This window comes from Aythya fuligula, chromosome 23 (genome assembly GCF_009819795.1).
Source record: "Aythya fuligula isolate bAytFul2 chromosome 23, bAytFul2.pri, whole genome shotgun sequence".
NCBI lineage: Eukaryota > Metazoa > Chordata > Aves > Anseriformes > Anatidae > Aythya > Aythya fuligula.
This window is the reverse complement of record NC_045581.1, coordinates 6,582,368-6,602,704: the sequence shown is the minus strand read 5'-3', so window position 1 is coordinate 6,602,704 and position 20,337 is coordinate 6,582,368. Positions and strand designations below refer to the sequence as shown.

At 61.4% G+C, this 20,337-nt stretch overlaps 3 protein-coding genes across 3 annotated transcripts; 2 read left to right on the top strand and 1 right to left on the bottom strand.

The window, feature by feature from the left end:
• The first annotated feature begins 767 nt into the window (after positions 1–767).
• On the top strand, positions 768–12,439 carry RNF19B (ring finger protein 19B). The gene is made up of 9 exons (XM_032202414.1): positions 768–1,394; positions 6,191–6,396; positions 7,997–8,141; positions 8,559–8,721; positions 9,349–9,463; positions 9,602–9,742; positions 10,057–10,264; positions 11,052–11,183; positions 11,671–12,439. The coding sequence occupies exons 1-9, from the start codon at positions 778–780 to the stop codon at positions 12,137–12,139; spliced, it is 2,196 nt and encodes a 731-aa protein (XP_032058305.1). The 5' UTR covers positions 768–777; the 3' UTR covers positions 12,140–12,439.
• A 1,328-nt stretch (positions 12,440–13,767) lies between these two features.
• Positions 13,768–15,100, top strand: TMEM54 (transmembrane protein 54). The gene is made up of 5 exons (XM_032202489.1): positions 13,768–14,028; positions 14,267–14,326; positions 14,454–14,642; positions 14,734–14,868; positions 15,002–15,100. Exons 1-5 carry the CDS (start codon positions 13,768–13,770, stop codon positions 15,098–15,100), a joined length of 744 nt encoding a protein of 247 aa, XP_032058380.1.
• Positions 15,101–15,610: 510 nt separating this feature from the next.
• On the bottom strand, positions 15,611–16,947 carry HPCA (hippocalcin). Its single transcript, XM_032202415.1, has 3 exons — positions 16,570–16,947; positions 15,948–16,050; positions 15,611–15,708 (listed from the first exon to the last, which is right to left on the bottom strand). The coding sequence occupies exons 1-3, from the start codon at positions 16,945–16,947 to the stop codon at positions 15,611–15,613; spliced, it is 579 nt and encodes a 192-aa protein (XP_032058306.1).
• Positions 16,948–20,337: the final 3,390 nt, after the last annotated feature.

Sequence of the window (20,337 nt, the reverse complement as noted above, 5' to 3'; positions counted from 1 at the left end):
AACAGGCGATTTACTCCCTCTGTGCCTCCATCCACCCATCCATCCATCCATCCATCCATCCATCCATCCATCCATCCATCCACCCACCCATCCTTCCTTCCTTCCTTCCATCCCAGAGGCAGTGACCCTCGCAGGAGGCTCCACTGGGAGCAAATCTCCAGACACTGTGGGGAGATCGGGGGGCGGATGGGGGGACCCCAATGGGAAAAATGGGCTCTGAGGGGCCAAGCGCACTCCTGCACCCCCACTGCACGACCAGGCCACTGCAGGGGGCCCTGAGGCCACCGGGCTGGGCACCCACGAGGTCCCATAGCTGCTGGGGGGCATTGTGGGGGAGAACTGGGGGTCAGTATGGGGGGGGAACTGGTGCCTCGGGCCTGCCCGGGGCGCTGCCCAAAACCGAAATGGCGGCGGTGGCGACATGAGAGGGGCGGGGCGATGCGGAGGTGGGCGTGGCCTACGTGAGAGATGGGCGAGGCGATGCTGGAGGTGGGCGTGGCGATGTGGGATGAGGGCGTGGCGATGTGGGATGTGGGCGTGGCGACGCGGGATGTGGGCGGGGCTCTCCGGGGCGGGGCGGGGCGGCGCCCACTGGCCGCGGGGCCGCTGTCGTTGCAGCGCGGCGGAGGCAGCGCCCGGCGGGACGCGGCCCCGGCACCCGCGGAGCCTCGGAGCCCCCGGATCCCCCCGGATCCCCCCGGACCCCCCGGATCCCCGCGGACCCTCCCGGACCCCGCACGCCGCCACCGTCCCGGGAACAGCCCCTCCGCCGCCACCATGGGCTCCGAGCGCGACTCCGAGTCTCCCCGCTCCTCCTCCATCCACTCGGCCGCCGCCAAGTGCCCGAAGCCCGGCCGCCGCCGCCGCCTCTCCTTCCAGAGCGTCTTCTCCGCCGCCGCCGCCTCCGCCGCCGGCAGCCGCCGCCGTGCCAAGGCCGAGCCGCCACCTCCCGCAGCCGCCGCCGCCGCCCCCCCTCCGCCGCCCCCCGCCGCTCCACCGGCCCCACCGCCTCCCCCGCCGCCGCCCCCTCCTCCTCCTCCTCCTCCTCCGCAGCCCCCCGAGGAGCCCCCGGCGGTGTGCGCGGAGGGGAGCGGCGAGGAGGAGCTGGAGTGCCCGCTGTGCCTGGTGCGGCAGCCGGCGGAGAACGCGCCGCGGCTGCTGTCGTGCCCGCACCGCTCGTGCGGGGCCTGCCTGCGGCAGTACCTGCGGATCGAGATCACCGAGTCCCGCGTCAACATCTGCTGCCCCGAGTGCAGCGAGCGCCTCAACCCCGCCGACATCCGCCGCCTCCTCCGCGACTCCCCCCACCTCGTCGCCAAGTACGAGGAGTTCATGCTGCGCCGCTGCCTCGCCGCCGACCCCGACTGCCGCTGGTGCCCGGCCCCCGACTGCGGGTGAGTGTCAAGGGAGGGGGGGGTTCTGGCTCCGTATGGGGATGATAGGGGGTCTGGAGGGGGGTCCTGGCCTCGTACGGGGCTGATAAGGCGTCTGGAGGGGCGTCCTGACCCCGTACGGGACTGCTGGGGGGACTAGAGAGGGGTCCTGACCCCGTAAGGGGATGGTAAGGGGTCTGGAGGGGGGTCCTGACCCTGTATGGGGCTGATAAGGGGTCTGGAGGGGGGTCTTGAACCCATACGGGGCTGCTTGGGGGACTAGAGGGAGGTCCTGACCCCGTACAGGGCTGCTTGGGGGACTGGAGGCAGGTCCTGACCCAGTACAGGGCTCCTGGAGGGTCTGGGAGAGGTGTCCTTGACCCCAAAGTGGGCTGCCGGGGTGTCTGGGGGGATCCTGACCCCGCAAGGGGTTGCACTTCTCTGTGCTGGGGTGTCCAGTAGGGTCCCAGACCCCACAAGGGTTTGTCCCCCTCTGTGCTGGGGCATCAGGGGTGTGCCCTGACCCCGCAGGGGGCTGCTGGGGGGTCTGAGGGGGGATCCTGACCCCACAGGGGGCTGATGGGGTGTTCAGGGGGAATGGTGTCCCTGTTCCCACAGGGGGCTGACTGTCCTCATAGGGGTCTGTCTGTCCCCTTCCTTGTGGGGCGGCCTGGGAGGGGTCTGCTGTCCCTACTGGGTTATGTCCCCTTTCTGCTGGGACAGCTCAGGGAGGGGGGGATCCCTGTGTCCCTATAGGGGACCCTAGGACTGCCTGTGGAGGTGGGACCTGCCGTGGTGCTGCTGTCCCCACCCTGCCCAGGGAGGGGCAGCTCCCCCCTGGTGCTGTGCTGCCACTAACGCCTGCTTCTGTTCACATGGAGTTCAGTGAAAATCCCTAATTGCAGGCTTGCTTCGCTGGCCAGTCAGCAACCTGCTCGGGAGAGTCAGCAGGTACCAAAACAATGCTCCATCCATCCATCCATCCGCAATAAAATCCCGGGATTTGACCTTGGGGAACGTGGAAATCCAGACAGACACGGCCCTTGTAATGGGACTTGGAGGGGGTTTTAGCTGAGCCATCGTTTCCCTGATTTAAAAGAAGGCTTTTTTTCGGCCCAAATGGGAAGCCTGGAGTTTCCCAGCCGCGTGTATCGCCGCGAGCTGCTGCGCTCCTTGCACGGGGCAGCCTGCGGTTTGCAGGGGGGGGAAGAGGGAACCGTGAACGGTCACTTCTTTGCAGCGGGGCCGTGAGTGCATGGCACAGAGCAGTGATGTTGACTCATTGCCATTGCCTAAGTGAGGAAACGTCTGTCTGTCCGTCAGTCAGTCAGTCCACCCAGGCTCGATGACTGTACTCGTCTGCGCGTTGCTTTCATTTTCTCTTCTCTTTTCCTTTGGATGGACTCTGTTAGGTTTCTATTTACGCGTAAGGCAAAGCTGCCTGGAAAAGGGCTTTGTTCGGGAAACTTAGAGAAGTGCTGCGAAGTTTGGCTGGAAGGCAGCGTGAGTTGCAGTTCTGGGTAGCGTGAACATGAAAGGAAAATCTGACCCAGTAGTCAGGGTGGAAAGCGTGGTGGGAGGATTGTGAAAATTGAATCAGAGTGTTGTAATAACCTTCCTGTGCAAACCAGTTAACCTGTCTCAGGTTACCCGTTTTGGGGCCCCTGAGCATTGCTGCATAAAGGCTCGTTTCTTCAGAGGTAGCAGCAGACAGCGGTGCTGGGTTCTGGGGCAGGGTCAGGTGCCAGGTCTTGATGTTTCGGTGTCACTGGGGACGTCGCGCCGGCTGTGCCGCCCGCAGAGCGGTGCTGGAGGGAATGCCCCTGCTGTCTGCGCCCTCAGCTGGGTGGAGAAAACCCCATCCTGCTCACCTCACCTCAGCTCTGCGCTGCTGTGGGCTGCGGATGGGTGTAAGCACCCCATCTGCAGCTGGGGTTGCCTCGCTGGAAGGAGCCGGCCCTGGCACGGCCCGCAGGGCGCTGCCTCTTCGAAAGGAGCCCGGGCAGATCCCCATCCAGCCATCGCTTCGGGGCTCTGCGCAGACCCACGGCACTTCATAGCTCATCTGGTGGACAAGAGCATCCTTGCTGGGAACACGGGACGTGGGCATCTTCCCAAGAGGTGACCCCGGTCGCTGCCCACCGGTGCCATCCATCGGGAGCACCAAACAAAGGCTGTTGGACCCGGCCCTCGGGCGGCAGGAGGAATTAATCTCCCTATTCATTCTTCCCAGCAAGTGCCTTTCGCTGTGCTTATATAAAGTCAGGCCGTGAATTATTTACAGCGGGCTTTCCCCTGGCGGTGGGGCGGGGGGCGTTTTGGGGTGCTGGGTGCTTCGGGGGGGATGTCGCCCACCACCGGGTGCGGGAGCTGCGAGGCGGCGGCGGCAGACGAAGCCGTGGTGTGCACGCAGCATCCTCTGCCTTGCACACCTACTGCGGGCTGTCGTAAGGGAACCAGCTCGGCTGTGCTGCTGCGGGAGGAGGAGGAGGAGGAGGGAGGAGGAGGAGGAGGACCGGCACCACACCGGAGCGTGTTGCCATGGGAACGCTGGCCAATTGATGCACCATCAGTCGCAATACCGATAATTTTCTATATTTGCAGCTTTTTGTGTTTTTTTTTTTTAATTTTTTTTTTTTTTTTTTTTTTTTCTCCCCTTGCTACAATCAGCCGGCGTTGCTCTCCGGCGTTTGTCACGCTGCATCTCCCCTCGAAGCTGGCGAGAACAAGAGGAGCTTTAAGCCAAGCGGGCTGCGTGGGCTGAGCTCCTCAATGAGGCTGGAGGCAACCGGCGAGGCTCCGGCTCCTCCGAGGCCGGGGCTGGGAGCTGGGCTCTGCCTTCCCTTGGCCCGCCGGGGTCTCGGGCAGACGCTCACCATCCCTGCTGCTGCTGCTGCGTGGGGGAAAGTCAGAATTTCCCTTTTCACCTCTGCCGGGGCCGAGCCAGGAAGCAGCCGTTGAGCAAAGCGGTGCGTCAGCGGTCAGGTGGAGACGGAGGCACGCGTTAGCGGCCCGGATCCTGCAGCGGCCACCCCCAGGCACGGCGTTTCAATGGCTCCTTTCTAGTTGTCCTTGGGGTTGGAGCTGGGTTATTTCCTTCCCTCGCAGAAGGAAGCCGTGTGGCTGTTTTTCTCCGTGCAGCTGCGGGCTTGTTCCTGACGTTTGTCATCTCGGTTCTCGCAGCGAAATGTAAATGGTGAGGATTGTCTCGTCTCATAGGGGAGCTGCTGGAGTGTCTAGAAAAACCCTAAATCTCTAGTGAGGGGTTAATCTAGAGCACGAGGCTGCTTAATATATTACACTGAGCTTTCCCAGCCTGCTGCTGTGGTTTGAAATAGCAGTGTGTCCCAACACAGCTGGCCTGATGAGGCTTTATTTTTTGCCAGGGGTAGTTCTGTGGCTGCCTTGTGGTGGCAGGGTCCGGATGCTTGGTGGGATTCTCCCCGGACAAGATGCGTAGGAGTCGATTTGGTCAAGTTGGCTGCTCCCCGGCCGCCTGCATCCCTGCTCTCTGCCCTCTCCGGCCCCGCGTGCGGGTGCACGGCCACCGATGCTCGTGGGGACCCTGCCGTCGCGCCCCCCAGCCCGGTGCTCCACGCAGAGATGTTGTTTCTTGGGTGCTTGTGTCGTACCCTGGCAGGGCGAAGCTGCTCAAACTCCCACGGGATGTGAATCATTGTGGTATGACACATTCAGCGGTTCTCACGCTGCTGCCTCCGAGAAGAGGCAATACAACTCGAGCTACGCGAGCTCTAAATATAAAATCCTAAATGGGAGCCATTCTCCTCTGGCCACTAACGAAAACGCTGAGGATGATCAACAAAAATACCCTTTGGTGTTTGTGCTGGTGTCGCAGAGCTGGAAGGCGCTTCTGGAATTACTCGGTTCAGCCCCTCCAGTGGCAGCAGCCTCATCCTCGCTGACTGTAAGCCAGCTCCTGTGTAGTGGAGCTGCTTCGGCTTTTGTGTGCACGCTTCCTCATGGAAACACGGCGTTACCAGCAGAAAAAGCGAGCTGGTCGCGCACCCTGACTTCCCTCTCTTGCACATTCACTTGGTTTTACTCCAGTTTTGGTTTACTCCAGAAGCAGGGCGTTATTCTTCACCCTCTGTAAAAAAAAGGAAATTCTGTGGGGATCAACAAGGGCTTACTTCTTGAAATAGCTTCACATTGAAACCCTGCTTGTTCCACTTTTTTTTTTTTTTTTATTTATTTTTTTAGAATCATCATTAGGTGATAAAGTGCCCAGTGAGGCTTCAGCTTGCCTGGCCTCCTCTGGGCCGTGTGCCTGGCTGTCCCGAGGAGCTGGGGTTTTTGTGTGTGTGTTTTGTGTGTGTTTGTATTTGTGTGTGTGCAGCCACGGGTATATGGAGCAGGAGCCTGTGCTGGGAGCCTGCAGTGGCAGAAGGGCTGGGCAGGGCACGTCTGGTCCGTACAAGCAGGCAGTGAGGACTGCCAGCGCTCACTGAGAGGACTCAGCGTTGCCAGCTGTCTGCCCCAAGTAACCTAATTAGCACTGCTTACCTCCAGGCCCTGCAGCGCAAGGCGCAGGACTGGTGAGGGCAGGAATTTGGAGCGCAGCAACCAGGAACACCGACCTGGCAGTGATGAGATGGCCGCCCGGGATGGGCTGACCCTGGAGCGGGGCTGCTGTGCCCCCCAGGCAAGGCAGGGGCTGCTCGGCATTCTCCAACAGCAGCCTGTTGGAGAATTGCAGCTGGAGAGGGCCCCCCAGGCGCGATGACTTGGCCGGATGACGGGACAGTCGCTCGATATCTTTGCCTCTTGCTAACTGGCCGGGTGTCTTCCTTCCCCAGCTACGCGGTTATTGCCTACGGCTGCGCCAGCTGCCCCAAGCTGACCTGCGAGAGGGACGGCTGCCAGACGGAGTTCTGCTATCACTGCAAGCAGATATGGCACCCCAACCAGACCTGCGACATGGCCCGCCAGCAACGGGCGCAGACGCTCCGCGTACGGACCAAGCACACGTCGGGCCTCAGCTACGGGCAGGAGTCCGGGCCGGGTATGGATCGTGCGTTGTAGCTCACTGGGTGCTGTGGTTGTGCCTGTGAAGCTGAGAAAGAGCCGCCGGTCGTGCAGAACTTCCTCCCCGGGGCGGTGGCAGTGCCCTGCGGGGAGCTCTCTGTGTGCCGCAGCTGAGGGTCCCCGGCAGCCGTGGGTGAGAGCGGCTGTGAACCCGAGAGCCACTTCCCCTTCTCCCGGGGTTAGAGCGAGCCCGGTGGGCTCCTGCAAGAAATTAAAACATGAAACGGGGCAGGGATGGGTGACGACGTGCCTCGGGTTCTTCCTCGGCACTGCAGCTCCCCTCTTCCGCCCCAGCCACGTTGTGGCCGTTTTGATCTTGGATGTTCTTGCTTCTCGCTGATCTAGATGGTGAACAAACGAGGTGCTTTTTACTGTTGCAACTTGAAATTTGCCTGTTGCAGTAGTAGAAAGCAGCGTTGATGCCTAGCCCTGCGTGGGGAGCCTGACTGCGTGCACTGTTAGGTGCTCGTAATGTCACGTACAGGGGAAAAATGCCAGCCCACAGGCTCCTGCTCTGCCTTGTAGGAGCTGCTGAGTTAGTGTTCATTAAAAATAACCGTGTTGACTCTGGAAGTGGGCAGAAAGGCCATTTCTTAAAGTCCCTCCCCCCCCCTCAGACAAAGCACTACTGTGCCTTGTGTGCCAGGAGTTAAAACGTTGGTGCTCGCACTGGAGCTGCCCTGAGCGGTTCGAGGTGGCTCAGCTGCATCCCAAGGCTTAGAGGGCCCTGACAACCCACAGCTCGGATACCACCACAGCCTGTGGTACGAACCAGCAAGCAAAAACTGGTTTCTGAGCTTTTTTTCACCCTCCTAAAGGAGATCCCTGCCAGGAAGAGCTTAGCGCTTAGCCACTGGAAGGGAGATTCCTGAGACAGCGGTTTTTCCCCACCCCATTCTTGCTGGATTCGGCGCAGTGATTAATAAGGTGCGGGCCGGTCTCAGCAGCTGGATTTCATATTGCTGAGTGTCAGAGAGGCTGCCAGCAAAGCCCCGACCCGCTGCGCAGACAGACGTTGCGTAACTGCCATCCCATGCTGCGTGACTTGAGGGGGAGATGCAGGACCCTCATCCTGCCCTGCCAGGAGCCCAGCGGGGGCTGCGCAGCATCTGCCCCGCTGCCTGCTGCTGAGGGCTGGGTTCAGGCTTTCTGATGCCATATTCTCTCGATTGCTCTGTTGTTCTTGGCCTGTGAATCACCTTAGTGGAGCGATTCAGTAATGGTTCTGACTTACACCATTGTCCCAGCTAGCGCAGCGCAGGTGTGACTTGTTCCCAGCACTGAAGCACCTCCTGGAACGCATCCTGTGCCAGGCCAGGATGAGCTTTTAAAGCTCGTATTGCCCCCAGTCCTTGCTGTCCAGGCAGATCACTTCAGTGGGCTCGGTCTCATCAGCATTATCTTCTCACCCTGATGATAAGCTAACGTCCCAGCCAGCTGGTTGTACCATCCCTGCTTTGTGCTTCATGAGGGCGATCTGCCAGCACAGAAAGCGAGGGGTCCCCTGCACAGTGAGAGCCCCCCGTTGGCTCCTGGCAGCACAGAGCCCGACTCAGTGCCCTGCTTCCTCCCTGCAGCGGACGACATCAAGCCGTGCCCGCGCTGCAGCGCCTACATCATCAAGATGAACGACGGGAGCTGCAACCATATGACCTGCGCCGTGTGCGGCTGCGAGTTCTGCTGGCTCTGCATGAAGGAGATCTCGGACCTGCATTACCTCAGGTGGGGGCTGGAGCAGGGCGCGGGGCTCCTCTCGGGGCTGGGAGGTGTTTGGCTGCGTGCTGTTCGTCCCCTCGTGTCTACAATCAGTCAGCAAAATTCTCTTTTTTGACCCAAAGATGTGAACTTTCTTCCCACACTACACTTCTTCACAAAAAAAAAAAAAAAAAAAAATCTGCTCCTGATATGTTGCATTTGAGAGCTCTTAGCATAGTGGACATCAAACATAGTCCTGGTGGTGTGATAGTCACCTGGAGGAAGGAGCAAATTAATCTTCATGGGACATGGGATCCTTTTTTTTGTGTTGTTTACCCACTTCCTAAGCTTTGGGTTTTGTTCACGTGGAAGTTGAATTTGGGGTTCTCAGGGATGCTTAGGAATTGCTGAGGTTTTAACGTCATTTTTTTCCCTTCCATAAAGCCCCTCTGGCTGCACATTCTGGGGCAAAAAGCCATGGAGTCGTAAAAAGAAGATTCTCTGGCAGCTGGGCACGCTGATCGGCGCTCCTGTAGGCATTTCCCTCATTGCTGGCATCGCCATTCCTGCTATGGTCATCGGCATCCCCGTGTACGTCGGGAGGAAGGTAAATGCACGAGGCTGGAGCTGAGGGATCCACGACTTGGGGCTGTCTCTGGCTCGAGGCATCCGACCAGCAACTGAGAGCTGATACGAAGGGCGGGTCTCCCCACAGAACCAAAATTCAGCTGTCTCTTCTGAGCCCTGCCTTATCTTCCGGGCTTTGTGAGGGGAGAGGAGGACGGGGGCTGATAGCCCTCCGGGCTGAAGTTCTCTCAACGCGTGTTGCGTTGCTGCTGTGCCTCTACCCTGAACTGGGAAGGGAAACCAGGTCCCTTTTGGCACCTCCTGTGGCTGCGGCCTCTGTGGGACAGTGACAGGCTCCGAGCAGCACGCAGGCACAGGTCACGGTGCGTTTTGATGCTGTTGGGGGTCTCCAGCTGCCCCGAGCTATGTTGTGCTCTTGTGCCAGTAAAGAGGCGTTGAGAGGGAGGAAATGGTGTCAGCGCTGGATTTGTAGCTTCTTCTTTTTCTTGAACGCAGACCCACCTGCAAGATCTGATCTGCAAGATCTGTGGTCGCGATGGGGCTCTCTCGGGGCTAACGCAGCTGTAAAAGCACAAGCTTGTGGATGTCTTCTGGCTGTTGTTTACAGCCTGGTGCTGCTCTCACCTGGTGTTTCTCCTTCCCTCAGATCCACAGCAGGTATGAGGGAAAGAAAACGTCTAAGCACAAGAGGAATTTGGCCATTACCGGTGGGGTCACGCTGTCCGTCATCGCCTCTCCGGTCATTGCTGCTGTCAGTGTTGGTAAGTGGGCACCGTCCATCTCCCATGGGGTAAAAGTGGGTAAATAACCACAACTGAGAGCCCCTACCCCAAAGGTCCTCTCTGCTTAGCCCAGCTCGGCCGTAAGCCCCTCTTAACTCAGCACATCCTCGCGTGCAGGTATCGGAGTCCCCATCATGCTGGCTTACGTCTACGGCGTGGTGCCGATCTCGCTGTGCCGCGGTGGAGGCTGCGGAGTCAGCACCGCCAACGGGAAGGGCGTGAAGATAGAGTTTGATGAAGATGAGGGACCCATCACAGGTACTGCGATAAGCGGGAAGGGGAGGAGGAAAGGCCCTGCCACTGCCTCTTGTAATGGAATGGTGGCAGGCTTAGTGTTTCCCAAATCTGAGCATCTTGGGTTTGGCTAGGAGGAGTTACTTGCTTCAGTCACCTGCTGGTGATCAGCTGCGTAGCTCTGAGCCAAATCTCGGCCCTTCCTTGCCCTGGAAGAGGCACAGAGGCTGGTTGAGGCAAGAAGCCCACTGCCTGGTGTCCAACCCTCAGCCCTGCCACCACCATCACATCTGGCTGGTGTCCTTGCTGACCGGTTCTTGTGCTGTTCTTCTCCTCAGTGGCTGATGCTTGGCGAGCCCTGAAGAACCCCAGCATCGGTGAAAGCAGCATCGAGGGGCTGACCAGCGTGCTCAGCACCAGTGGGAGCCCCACGGATGGGCTCAGCGTGATGCAGGGCAACTACAGCGAGACAGCCAGCTTTGCTGCCCTCTCGGGGGGTACCCTGAGCGGCGGTGTCCTCTCGGGAGGCAAGGGCAAGTACAGCAGGTAAATGGGGTGGTGGGCATGGCAAGAAAGGGGTGAAGGCTCCTGGGGCCTGTGCTGGCTGAGCAGGCTTAGCTTGGGGCTCTGTCTGGGGCTGGGTGGCCCTCTGTGAGCTTGGGAAGTCATGTCCTGGTAGCTTTATTTCTTGGTCTGTGGTGGAATAACCAGCCCCAGCAGACCGGGCTACTTCTGCAGCTGCTGTTGGGCTGGTTCTTGCAAAGAGGACAAAAGCTAGAGAAGCAAGTTTCTGTCCCTTCTGAGCTCCATGAAACTGCAGAGCTGATGCTTGGGGTTAGTTGGGAAGAGCCCAGAGATGCCTGCACGGCCCACTTAGAGATCCTCCAGTGCTCTGATCCCAGCCTCGGGGTTTGGGAGCCTGCTGTTCCAGGCAGGGCTGCTGCTTTCCAAGTCAGAAGGTTACACCAGTTTTCCTCTTAAACTTGCCTGTGAGTCAGTCTGCAGGGTAATTAGAGACACGTGTTGATATGGCAGCCAGCATATAATCATGGCTCTGTGCTAGATCTGTGGAAATCTGTTCTTCGCAGGAATTGCATGAGTCATGGGCATAAACACAACTTCACCTTCGTCATGGAAAACAGAATGGGTTTACCTAAATGGAGCCAAAAATGAGACTGAGAGGAACCCTTGGGGTTAAACTCCCTTGTGCCAGGCTAGGCCAGCACAGATGGCCTCTTGCTTTCTCATGACAGGGGTTATTTGGTGCCACTCGGGGACCCTTTGAGGCATTTCTGAGGAATCCTCTTTTTTTTTTTTTTTTTTTTTCCTGCAGGCTGGAAGTGCAGGCAGACGTCCAGAAAGAGATTTTCCCCAAGGACTCGGTCAGCTTGGGGGCGATCAGCGACAACGCCAGCACTCGGGCCATGGCTGGTTCCATCATCAGCTCCTACAACCCCCAGGACAGGTAGGAGGACGTGTGATGGTGAGGAGAGTGTTGGTCGTGGGTGTCCTGGAAAAATCCGAGCTCTGCGAGGTGCTGCGGGTGCCAGGCTGGCTGTGGGCGCTCCAGCTCTCGCAGCTGGCAGGAGGATTGAGCTTTTATTCGGGCAGGAGGAGGACTGGAGGTGTTTGGGAGCAGGCTCTCTGTGTGGTGTGCAGGCTGAGGAGGGGATCTGCAGCCCGAGGCTTTCAGGGACTGTTCCTGATGCCCTCAGGGTCTCCAGTGCTTCCCTGATTCATTTCCTGGCTCTCAGCCTGGGGGGACGTCAGCTGCCGTTCGGAGAAACTCGAGGAGAGCAGCGGCTGCTGTTGTGTCCCAGATGCTGTGGGGTTTTGAGCAGCATCTTGCTCCTGTCTGGGCAGCGTGATCCTCCTGGCCCAGCGAGGTGCTGACCCAGGCTGCGGCCAAAACCAGCAACTGTGCAGTAACGCGGGGGTGCTTGTTTCTGCAGGGAGTGCAATAACATGGAGATCCAGGTGGACATCGAAGCCAAGCCCAGTCACTACCAGCTGGCCAGCGGCAGCAGCACAGAGGACTCTCTGCACGTCCACACCCAAATGGCAGAGAATGAGGAAGAAGAGGAGGAGGAGGAAGAGGACGGTGAGCAGGAGCAGATGTGCAAACACCAAAGCTGTGAGCAAAAGGACTGCATTGCCAGCAAAACCTGGGACATCACCCTGGCCCAGCCTGAGAGCATACGGAGCGACCTGGAGAGCTCCGACAGCCAGTCGGACGACGTGCCAGACATTACCTCGGACGAGTGCGACTCCCCCCACTCTCAGACTGCAGCAGCCTGCCCGCAGACCCCCAAAGCTAGAGGTGCCGAGAGCCCAAGTGCCCACCTGAGCCACTGTGCCCAAGCCGAGGGGTGCAGGCTGGACGAAATAGTCAAACTGGAGTGCATCGAAGCCAGAGTATGAAGTGGCCTCCTGCTGAAAAGCACACTCGCTGTCATTGCATCTTTTGGGGCAGGGTTGTGTCCGTGTTGGCTTCTGTTTGCAATTCTGCAGCTGGCTCCCTGGCCTCGCCTCAGGGAGTCGTCGTTTCTTACGTGACAAAAAAAAAAAAGAAAAGGAAAAAAAAAAACAATCCCCCACCCTCTTTTTGTTTTAATTTATTGGTTCAGGCTCTGTGAGGTGTGTAAGAGTGTAAATATGTATGTGTCTGTATGTCTGCAACCATCCTAAAGGACTATTTGAATAAAGACTCTGGATGTCATTCGACTCGCATCCAGCTCATCCTTTCCACGGGTCTATGGTGAAATCCCCTCCTTGGTGGCTGCCTTCGGACTGTCTGAACACTGCCCTAGCCTCAGGCCTGGGGAAAAGGGGTGCATTTCCTCCTCTGCCTCTAGGCAGCGGGGGTGCCAGCCTTGTTCTGCCCAAAGCACCAGGCCAGCCAGCCGTGTGCTGGGGCTGTGTACATGGGGAAGGACAGGGACTAACCATGTACCGAGCCACGTTCCCAGTGCTGCTTGAGGAGGCCTAAGGCTGGCCTCATGGCTCTGTCGGGACACGAGGGAGAGGCCAGGAGGCTGCCCTACACCCGGCCTGTCCCCAGAGCAGCTCCCGGGGCCTGGGCTGCGCTGCTGTGCCTGTAATTAAAGCACTGGTGCCTCCTGTCTGCCACGAGCTGTGCAGCAAGCATGGCAAGGAAGGGCCTTGTGGTGCTGTGCAGGCCCCTGGACATTTTCTTATGGCAATTTGAGGCGGAATTGGTGCTTTGCTGGGCAGGATGTGGCCGGAGGGGTCTCCCTGTGGGGCACCAGGCTCCGAGGTGTGGTGTGGAGGCCCGCAGGGTGCAGCCCAGCACGGTGCGAGGCACCAAGGGGAGCGCAGGGGTGGGGATGGGGCCGTGCCTCCCCTGCGTGTAGGCAGGCGAAGGTGGAGTTATTGCTCTGCTCGTCCTGGAGCTGGTCTGACGGGAAGCGGAGCCACAGCGGGGTGCAGCAGGCGAGCAGCTCCATGGCCTCGTCCCAGCTCTGGGACTGCCCCGGAGCACGGGGACCCCGATGGATTTAGCCACCGGTGCAGGGGCTGAGTTCAGGACAGGTCCTGGGGGTGCTGAGGGGCTCTGATGGCCTGATCCCGGCCGGCTGAAGATGTGCCAAGTGGGTGAGTCCGGGTCTGGTGTGGTAATCGTGACGGGAGGTGTCTGAGCCCTGCCTGCGGCTCCAGCCCTGCCTCCTGCAGGGCAAACTGAGGCACAGAGGGAGGGCAGCCCTGCATGGCTCCAACGTGAGCCCCAGTCTTGATGGGGAAACACTCCCCTACCGCTGCCTCTATTTGTTAGAGCACTCGGTGCCCGTGCCCATCTCTGGGGCAGCCGCCCATGGGGGCTGCATTGCTCTGAGGAGCTCCACTCCTTCCCAGGATGTGCTGGTCCCCATCAGGGACCCCTGTTCCCACGGCTGCTGTCCCTGCACCATGGCTCCGATCCCAGGGGAGCTGGCTGGGGCAGTGGTTTGCATACCCGGGCTGCCAGCGACTGCCACCCTGCAACCTCCTCGTCCCCATTGCCGTGTCACCTCCTCTGGGGCTGTTCCCAGATGCCCTGTGCCGGTCACCCTGCACCACGCAGCCTCGGTGCTCAGCCTCCCCTCTCCTCCTCCCCAGGCCACCACGATCCCGGCAGCCACCAGAGGGTCCTCATGAAAACGGGCCTCATCCTCCTCATCGTCGGGCACCTCAACTTCATCACCGGAGCCCTCGTCCACGGCATCGTGCTGCGCTTCGTGGTCAGCCTGCGGGACGCCGTCTCCCTGCAGTACGCCATCTCAAACACCGCCTCGGCCATCGCTGCTCTGCTGGTACCAGGGGGGGCAGGGGGTGGGTGCAGGATGGATGTAACACGGGTGCAGGATGGATATAACATGGATGCAGGGCGGACACTGCTCTGTCCCCACTTCCTGGCTAAAAGAGGCCTTCCTCGCACAGAAATGGGGGGGGTTAAATGCACAGGGACTGGTCACTGGGTGGAGGGGGCTGAGCTTTCAGGGACAATGTCCATGTCCCTGCTGTCGATGACCTCCCTCTGCTTCCTTGCAGACGATCTCCTGTGGCTTATCTGCCCTCATGCTGTCCCGTTACTTCGCCCCTGCAGCCCTCGTAAGCAGCCCCAACCCCTCAGCCCCACATTGCTCCATCCCACAGCCCCTCGCTTGGGGACCACCCCAGGCGGGTGGCCGTGCGCGGCCCCATCTCGCCGCTCTCCCTCGTCTCTCCCCTCCTGCAGAAATGGGCGGTTTTGGCCCTGAGCGCCAGCAGCAGCCTGGGCTCGCTGTCCTGCCTGCCGGGGCTGGCTGTCGCCATCGGGCTGACGCTGGGCAGCCGGGGCCGGGTGCTGCTGGCACCCTGCGCCCTCACCGACGCTGCCCTCGCCCCGCTCGCCCGGCAGTGCCCCTTCGATCCCACCCGCGTCTACGTGAGTCCCGCCGGGCCCGTGGCCACCCCGCACCGTGCCCGCCCTGCGGGTGGGGGCATACGCGGGGACCTGATGGCCCTCGTCCCCGCAGAGCTCCACGCTGTCCCTCTGGTTCATCTCCCTCATGCTGGGCTCGCTGGGGATCGTCTTCAGCATCCGCTGCCTCCTGCTCGCCGTCGAGCTCCTCCACCTCAGCTGCTGTTGCTGCAGGGTGCGCCGGCAGAAGGTGAATCCCCTCTAAGCCCCCGTGCAGGGCTGGGATGGAGCCGGCTGGGCTCAGGGCCCCAGGGCGGGCAGGATTTGTCCACCCAAAGCTCTCAGTCCCTGGTTCTGCCCTGAGCAGCCCTTCTGGCTTGCAGGTCTCCTTGCAGACAGCCCCTGCGGACAACCCCGACCCCGATCCCGGGCTGTGCCTGGGCTTGCTGAGCCTGGACAGCGTGGAAACCGCCCAGCTGTGAGCAGGGGATGGGACCCAGCCCCATCCCAGCACCCACCCCACAGCATTTCCCAGCTCTGGAGCAGACACAGGACCTTGGATGCTGCTCATTGCTGGCTGGGACATGAGCCCATCCCTGTGGCGTTGGGCTGCAGCAAGGGAGGCGACTGGGCTGGATCCAAACCCTGCGGGGAACCCTTTCCCCTCAGCACTGACAGCCCCCACCCCACTGCTGACTGCACCGACACAAACTTTATTTTGCAGGTATTAAAAGACCAGAAGCACCCCCCCCTCCCCACGGCCCCCACCTGTGCTCCAGCCGTGGGGAAGGGGCTGGCCCGGCCCTGTGTGCAGTGTGTGCATGCTGGTGGTGCTGGGGGGGGCACGAGCAACCGGGGCTTCGTCCCCTAGGCCGGATCCCCGCGCCTGTTGGAGAAGCAGCAGTAGCTCCACCGTGCTGGGCCGTGGTGGGCGATGGTGTCCGGCTGCAGGACGGGGGTGGCAGGGGGCTGGGGAGGGGCTGGGGAGGGGCTCAGAGCTGCCCGGTGCCGCGGGGGTCGCACTGCAGCAGGTGCACGATGGACGGGTCGCTCTTGGCACCTTTGATGAATTCCTCCAGCGACAGCTTGCCTGCAGGGGGGACACGGCTCAGCGCGGCGACCACCGCCCCATCCCGGACACACAAGGGCACACAGGACCAACACACATCAGGGACCCCCCCCCCCCATCCACCCCTCGGCTGCTGGGGCTCCCCCCGGCCACCCCAGCGGACGCGAGGCATTTAATCAGCGTGCGTGCGGCTCCCTCTAAGACCCCCGGATTTAGCCATGAGACCTTTCCCTTAATCCCCTCCATCTCCTCTCATTTACCGTCGTTATCAGTATCCATCTGTCGGAAGATTTTTTCCGTTCTTTTCTCCGGAGTCGATTCATCTTCGGGCACGTTCATCACAGAGACCATTTTGTCGATGGCCTGGGAGAGGGAGACAGGGAGAGGGGTGGGCGCCTGCCACCAGCTCGAGGCGGGGGGCAGAGGGCTTGGGGTTCCCCGCACTGGGACCAGTCCCTGCCCATGTACCCAGACTGGAGGGTGATTTTTCTCCCAGCACAGCTTGTGTCTGTCCCGGGGGAATGAGCTGGATTGCAGGAGGCAGCTGGGAGCTGCTCTCGTTGGGAGATGCCCACCAAGATGTTGATGAAACAACCTCACCAGTCACCCCCTGATGCTGCTGCTGCTGGGCTGGGGTCTGGGCAAGGGGAGCAGCTCCTGGGTACCTGCACCAGGTCCTCGGGGTGGCTGCCACATGCATGGGCAGCGGGAAAAACCCCAGGATAGGGTGCCCAGGGGAAACCCTGGCCCCAGGACATGAAGGAGCAGGGTCTGCCCCGGGGGGCTGCTCCTTCCTGCAGCCACAGGGCTCACCCAGCCCCGCACAGGGACCAACACGGGGCACCTGCCCCAAACCTGCCCGCACCCCAGGGCCGTGCGTACCTGCACGATCTCCAGCATCTCCTCCCGGCTGATGTAGCCGTTGCCATCCAAGTCGTACATATTGAAGGCCCACACGAGCTTCTGCTCCAGGTTGCCGCGGGAGGTGACGCTCAGGGCGATGATGAACTCTCGGAAATCGATGGTGCCGTCGCCGTTCGTGTCAAAGGTGCGGAAGACGTGCTCGGCAAATTTGGAGGCGTCGCCGTAGGGGAAGAAGTTGGCGTAGATCTTCTTGAACTCCTCCACGTTGAGCATGCCCGAGGGACAGTCCTTCAGGAAGCCCTTGTACCAGCCCTGCAGCTCCAGGTCGGTGAACTCGGTGTTTTCCCGCAGGTCCTGGAGCATCTCCGGGCACAGCTTGCTGTTCTGCTTCCCCATGGTGTTGGGGGGGGGGGCTCCCGGCCCGGCTCCGCTCCCTGCGCCCTACAGGAGGGGAGAGGGACGGGGCAGAGCTCCCTGGCAGCCCCTGGGCACCCGGCTGGAGGCGGTGGCCGATGCGCCCCCCTCCATCACCGCCGTCCCCTCTGAGCCGCCGGGACCAGCCCCGGGGGAGCCACCCCCCGGCATTTGCGTAATAAACCCTCCGGGGTCATTTGCATAATAGATTGGGCCATGTTGTGGCACCGGGGGGGGGGGGGGGAGAAGGGAGGGGGGGGCGCAGCGGGCTGGAGGAGGGGAAGGGGCCGGACTCAGCCCTGGCTGGGGCTCTGGGTCCAGATCTGGGCCAGCTCCCCCGGCGGGGGGGGGGGGGGGGTATTTTGGGTTATTTTTGGATATTTTTGGCACCTCCGCCTCCCCCGTTAATATTTGATGCCTCCGGCTGGCTCCGGAGCCCCGGGGAGGGTCGGGGGCCGCGGGTCTCCACTTGAAGCCAGAGCCCCCTCCCCACATCAGGGCGCGGTGGTCGAGGGGGTCCCGGGGGGGGGCACCCGCTGGGAAGATGCCCCCGGGGCGGGGGAATTACCGGGGGCTCCTCCCAAAACTGGGCACCTCAGGAGGGGGCTGCAGGGACCCCCCCAAGGGAAGATGCTCCCGGGAGGGGGCACATTTAGCAGACACCCCCGGGACGGTGCAGCATGGCTGGGGGGTGCCGGGCCCCCCCTGAGGCGCTGCCCCTGCCCGAGGGGGGGCACCGGCACCGGGGGGCGGCACGGGGGGCACCGGCAGCAGCCCCCGGCCCCAGGGCACTGCCCCACTCGTGCCCCTGCTCGCCCACCCCCGGGTGAGGGCAGAAAAAGGCTCGGTGACCTGCAAGGGCTGGGCTGGAGCTGGGAGCTGACGGCGTACTGGGAGCACTGGGAGCACTGGGAGCACGGGGAGATCGCCAGAGCAGGCACACGAGGCCAGCAGCTCGGGTGCCTGCAGACCCAGGAGGATGCTCTGGGCTCCGATGTGGCCCTGGGGAGGGTCCCAAGGGCTCTGTGACAAAAATCACTGCTGTGGGGTGCGATCCTGGCCCGGGATGGGGCTGCACAAGGGCACGCAGACACACGCATGTGCACGCACACACACCGAATTTAGGGCCCATTCCTGGGGCACCGCTCTCCCTGCCACCAGTGCCCCCCTGCCAGCACCTCTGCCTGTCCCCATCCTGTCCCCTCAGAAGGAAGCCGCTGCCCCAGGGCCCCCGGGGGTGGCAGAACTGGGGGCTACGGGAAGCCCGTGTTGGGCATCCCCAGATCCCGGGCACGGGTTTATCCCACATCTTGCTAGCCCAAGGGGGGCCAGGGCAGGTTCTTTGGGGTGAGAAGGGGACGTTTTGGGTGGGGTCCCCAATGAGCCCCCAGAGGTAGAGACAGCTCAGTGCTCCCTGCTCACAGGGGCTGGAGCAAAACGGCCTCCGGCAGCCGCCCCCCGCACCGGGAAAAGGCGCCCGTGGTGCCAGATGCTGCCCATACGGAGGTGACATCCCCAGCAGGTTTCCCTGCCTTCCTGCGCCACTCGATCGATTTGCAAAGCCCGGGATTGTTCGGAAATATCATGGGGAGCAGATGGCAGGGGCAGATGGGAGGAAGAGGCACTCTCCTCTGAATTATACAAATAAACATGCGTAAAGGGATTAAACCCACAGCCCCGGCTCCTTCTGCGGGGAATGGGGCAGGGGCAGGCGCTCGCTGCAGAACAGGGAGGGGGGGGGGGAGGACTGCTGGAGAGACCCAGGATGGGGCAAATTCACACCAAAACCACGCTCAGGGAGGCCAAGGGGATGCACCAAGGGGGATCTGGCGTCACCAGGCAGAAATGCCAACCCGACACAGGACAGGGGACGGGGACTGCTTCGGTTTCAAAGCCCATCAGCAGCACTTGCCCAAAGCACAGGCTGGGCACAGGTCTGGCACAGGACCAGCATCGAGCCCAAGGGTGTTTTGGGATGGGTCTGGGCTGGAAACTGAGGGAAATGGTGAGGAGAGGAGCGGGACAGCGGCTGTGCCTCTCCCCTGTGCTGTAGGAAAGGAGACTGGAAAGGGCTAAGGGGGCTGGAAATGGGGCCTTGGTGTGAGCAGAAAGGCGAGGAAATAGGGAAAAGTGGTGCCTGGTGGGGAGGTGGGGGGGGGAGCTGGGCCCCCCACAGGTGGGGGTGCCTCTTCCCCTCCGATAATCTTCATCTCTATTTTAATCCCCCTCTGCATGAGTGACAGAGGGCACAACTGACGCAGGATGATTTGAAAGCATCCCATTTCTGACTCAAACCCGGCCCTAAACCCACCTAATCCCCCGCGCTGGAATGGATTGCAGGAGGGAGAGGATAATGCGGGGCGCGGGCAGGACCGTGCTGTGCCACCAACCCCCCAGGGGTTTATAGGGTCCCCAGGCTGGGGGGGGCAAAGCAGCCCCAATCCCCTCCTCTCCATCCCCATGCCTCCATCCCCAGCCTCCCACTCGCTTGGTGCGCAGCCCCACTCCCCACCTCCGTGCTCGCTAAGTGGGGAGAGACGTGGGGTGCTGCTGAGGGGATGCCCCCTTCCTCCTCCTCCTCCTCCTCCTCCTCCTCCTTCTCGAGAGGGGGAATGAGAGGGGCTCAGGCTGCATCAGCAAACCCCACCAGGGGCTCCCCAAAGCCCCACAGACCCCTTCCCGTGGGCCCACGCTGTCCCCGGAGCTTGTCCTTGTCCCTGGGCCCTGCACAGCCTGTGGAGGACGCGGTGAAGGTAAGCAGAGCGCGGCGGGGGCGCGGGGCAGGGGCTGCAGGAATAGCCGAGGATTAAATGAAAATGCCCAGATAATGAGGATCTTTGGTAAAAAGCCCATTTGTATAATTTAAATCTCTAATAGGCTTCCTGGAATACAAAGCCCTTTGTGATGCCCAAGCTCATCTGGATCAGGAGCCGCTCGCTTGCTAAACCTTGACAGTGCTGCGGGGATGCGGGGACGTTTCGTAACGCCACGGCTCCATCCCACGTCCCCATGTCCCCAAATCCCCATGTCCCCACGTCCCCACGTCCCGGTGCCGCACGCTGCAGCCCTGAAGCACACACACCTCACCTTGTCTGGGCAGCCAAGGTCAGGGCTGAGCCGTTCCCCATGGGCACACGCGTGTTGGCACCGGGACACGTGTTCAGGTGCGCTGGGACACGGGGCTGGGACGTGTTTTGGGGCTGTCTGGGCACACGCAGGCCCCCAGCCATAGCAGTGGCCCCAGGATTTGGCTGCAGCAAGTGCAGGGGAAGGACGCACGAGCTGCAGGTGCTCGGTGCCTGGTTTTCCACGCCATCTGTCCTGGATTGCAGCCCCAAGGCTTTCCCAGCAGCTTGTCCCCATGCCCCAGGG

Excerpts from the sequence above, each read along its gene's own strand:
- RNF19B (XM_032202414.1), top strand. The coding sequence starts at position 778 with ATGGGCTCCGAGCGCGACTCCGAGTCTCCCCGCTCCTCCTCCATCCAC. Across the intron at positions 8,722-9,348 it reads CCGTGTACGTCGGGAGGAAG|ATCCACAGCAGGTATGAGGG; the intron begins GTAAATGCACGA and ends TCCTTCCCTCAG. Across the intron at positions 10,265-11,051 it reads GGCAAGGGCAAGTACAGCAG|GCTGGAAGTGCAGGCAGACG; the intron begins GTAAATGGGGTG and ends TTTTTCCTGCAG.
- TMEM54 (XM_032202489.1), top strand. The coding sequence starts at position 13,768 with ATGCCCTGTGCCGGTCACCCTGCACCACGCAGCCTCGGTGCTCAGCCT. Across the intron at positions 14,643-14,733 it reads TCGATCCCACCCGCGTCTAC|AGCTCCACGCTGTCCCTCTG; the intron begins GTGAGTCCCGCC and ends TCGTCCCCGCAG. Across the intron at positions 14,869-15,001 it reads GCAGGGTGCGCCGGCAGAAG|GTCTCCTTGCAGACAGCCCC; the intron begins GTGAATCCCCTC and ends TCTGGCTTGCAG.
- HPCA (XM_032202415.1), bottom strand. The coding sequence starts at position 16,947 with ATGGGGAAGCAGAACAGCAAGCTGTGCCCGGAGATGCTCCAGGACCTG. Across the intron at positions 16,051-16,569 it reads AGATGCTGGAGATCGTGCAG|GCCATCGACAAAATGGTCTC; the intron begins GTACGCACGGCC and ends TCCCTCTCCCAG. Across the intron at positions 15,709-15,947 it reads GATGGATACTGATAACGACG|GCAAGCTGTCGCTGGAGGAA; the intron begins GTAAATGAGAGG and ends TCCCCCCTGCAG.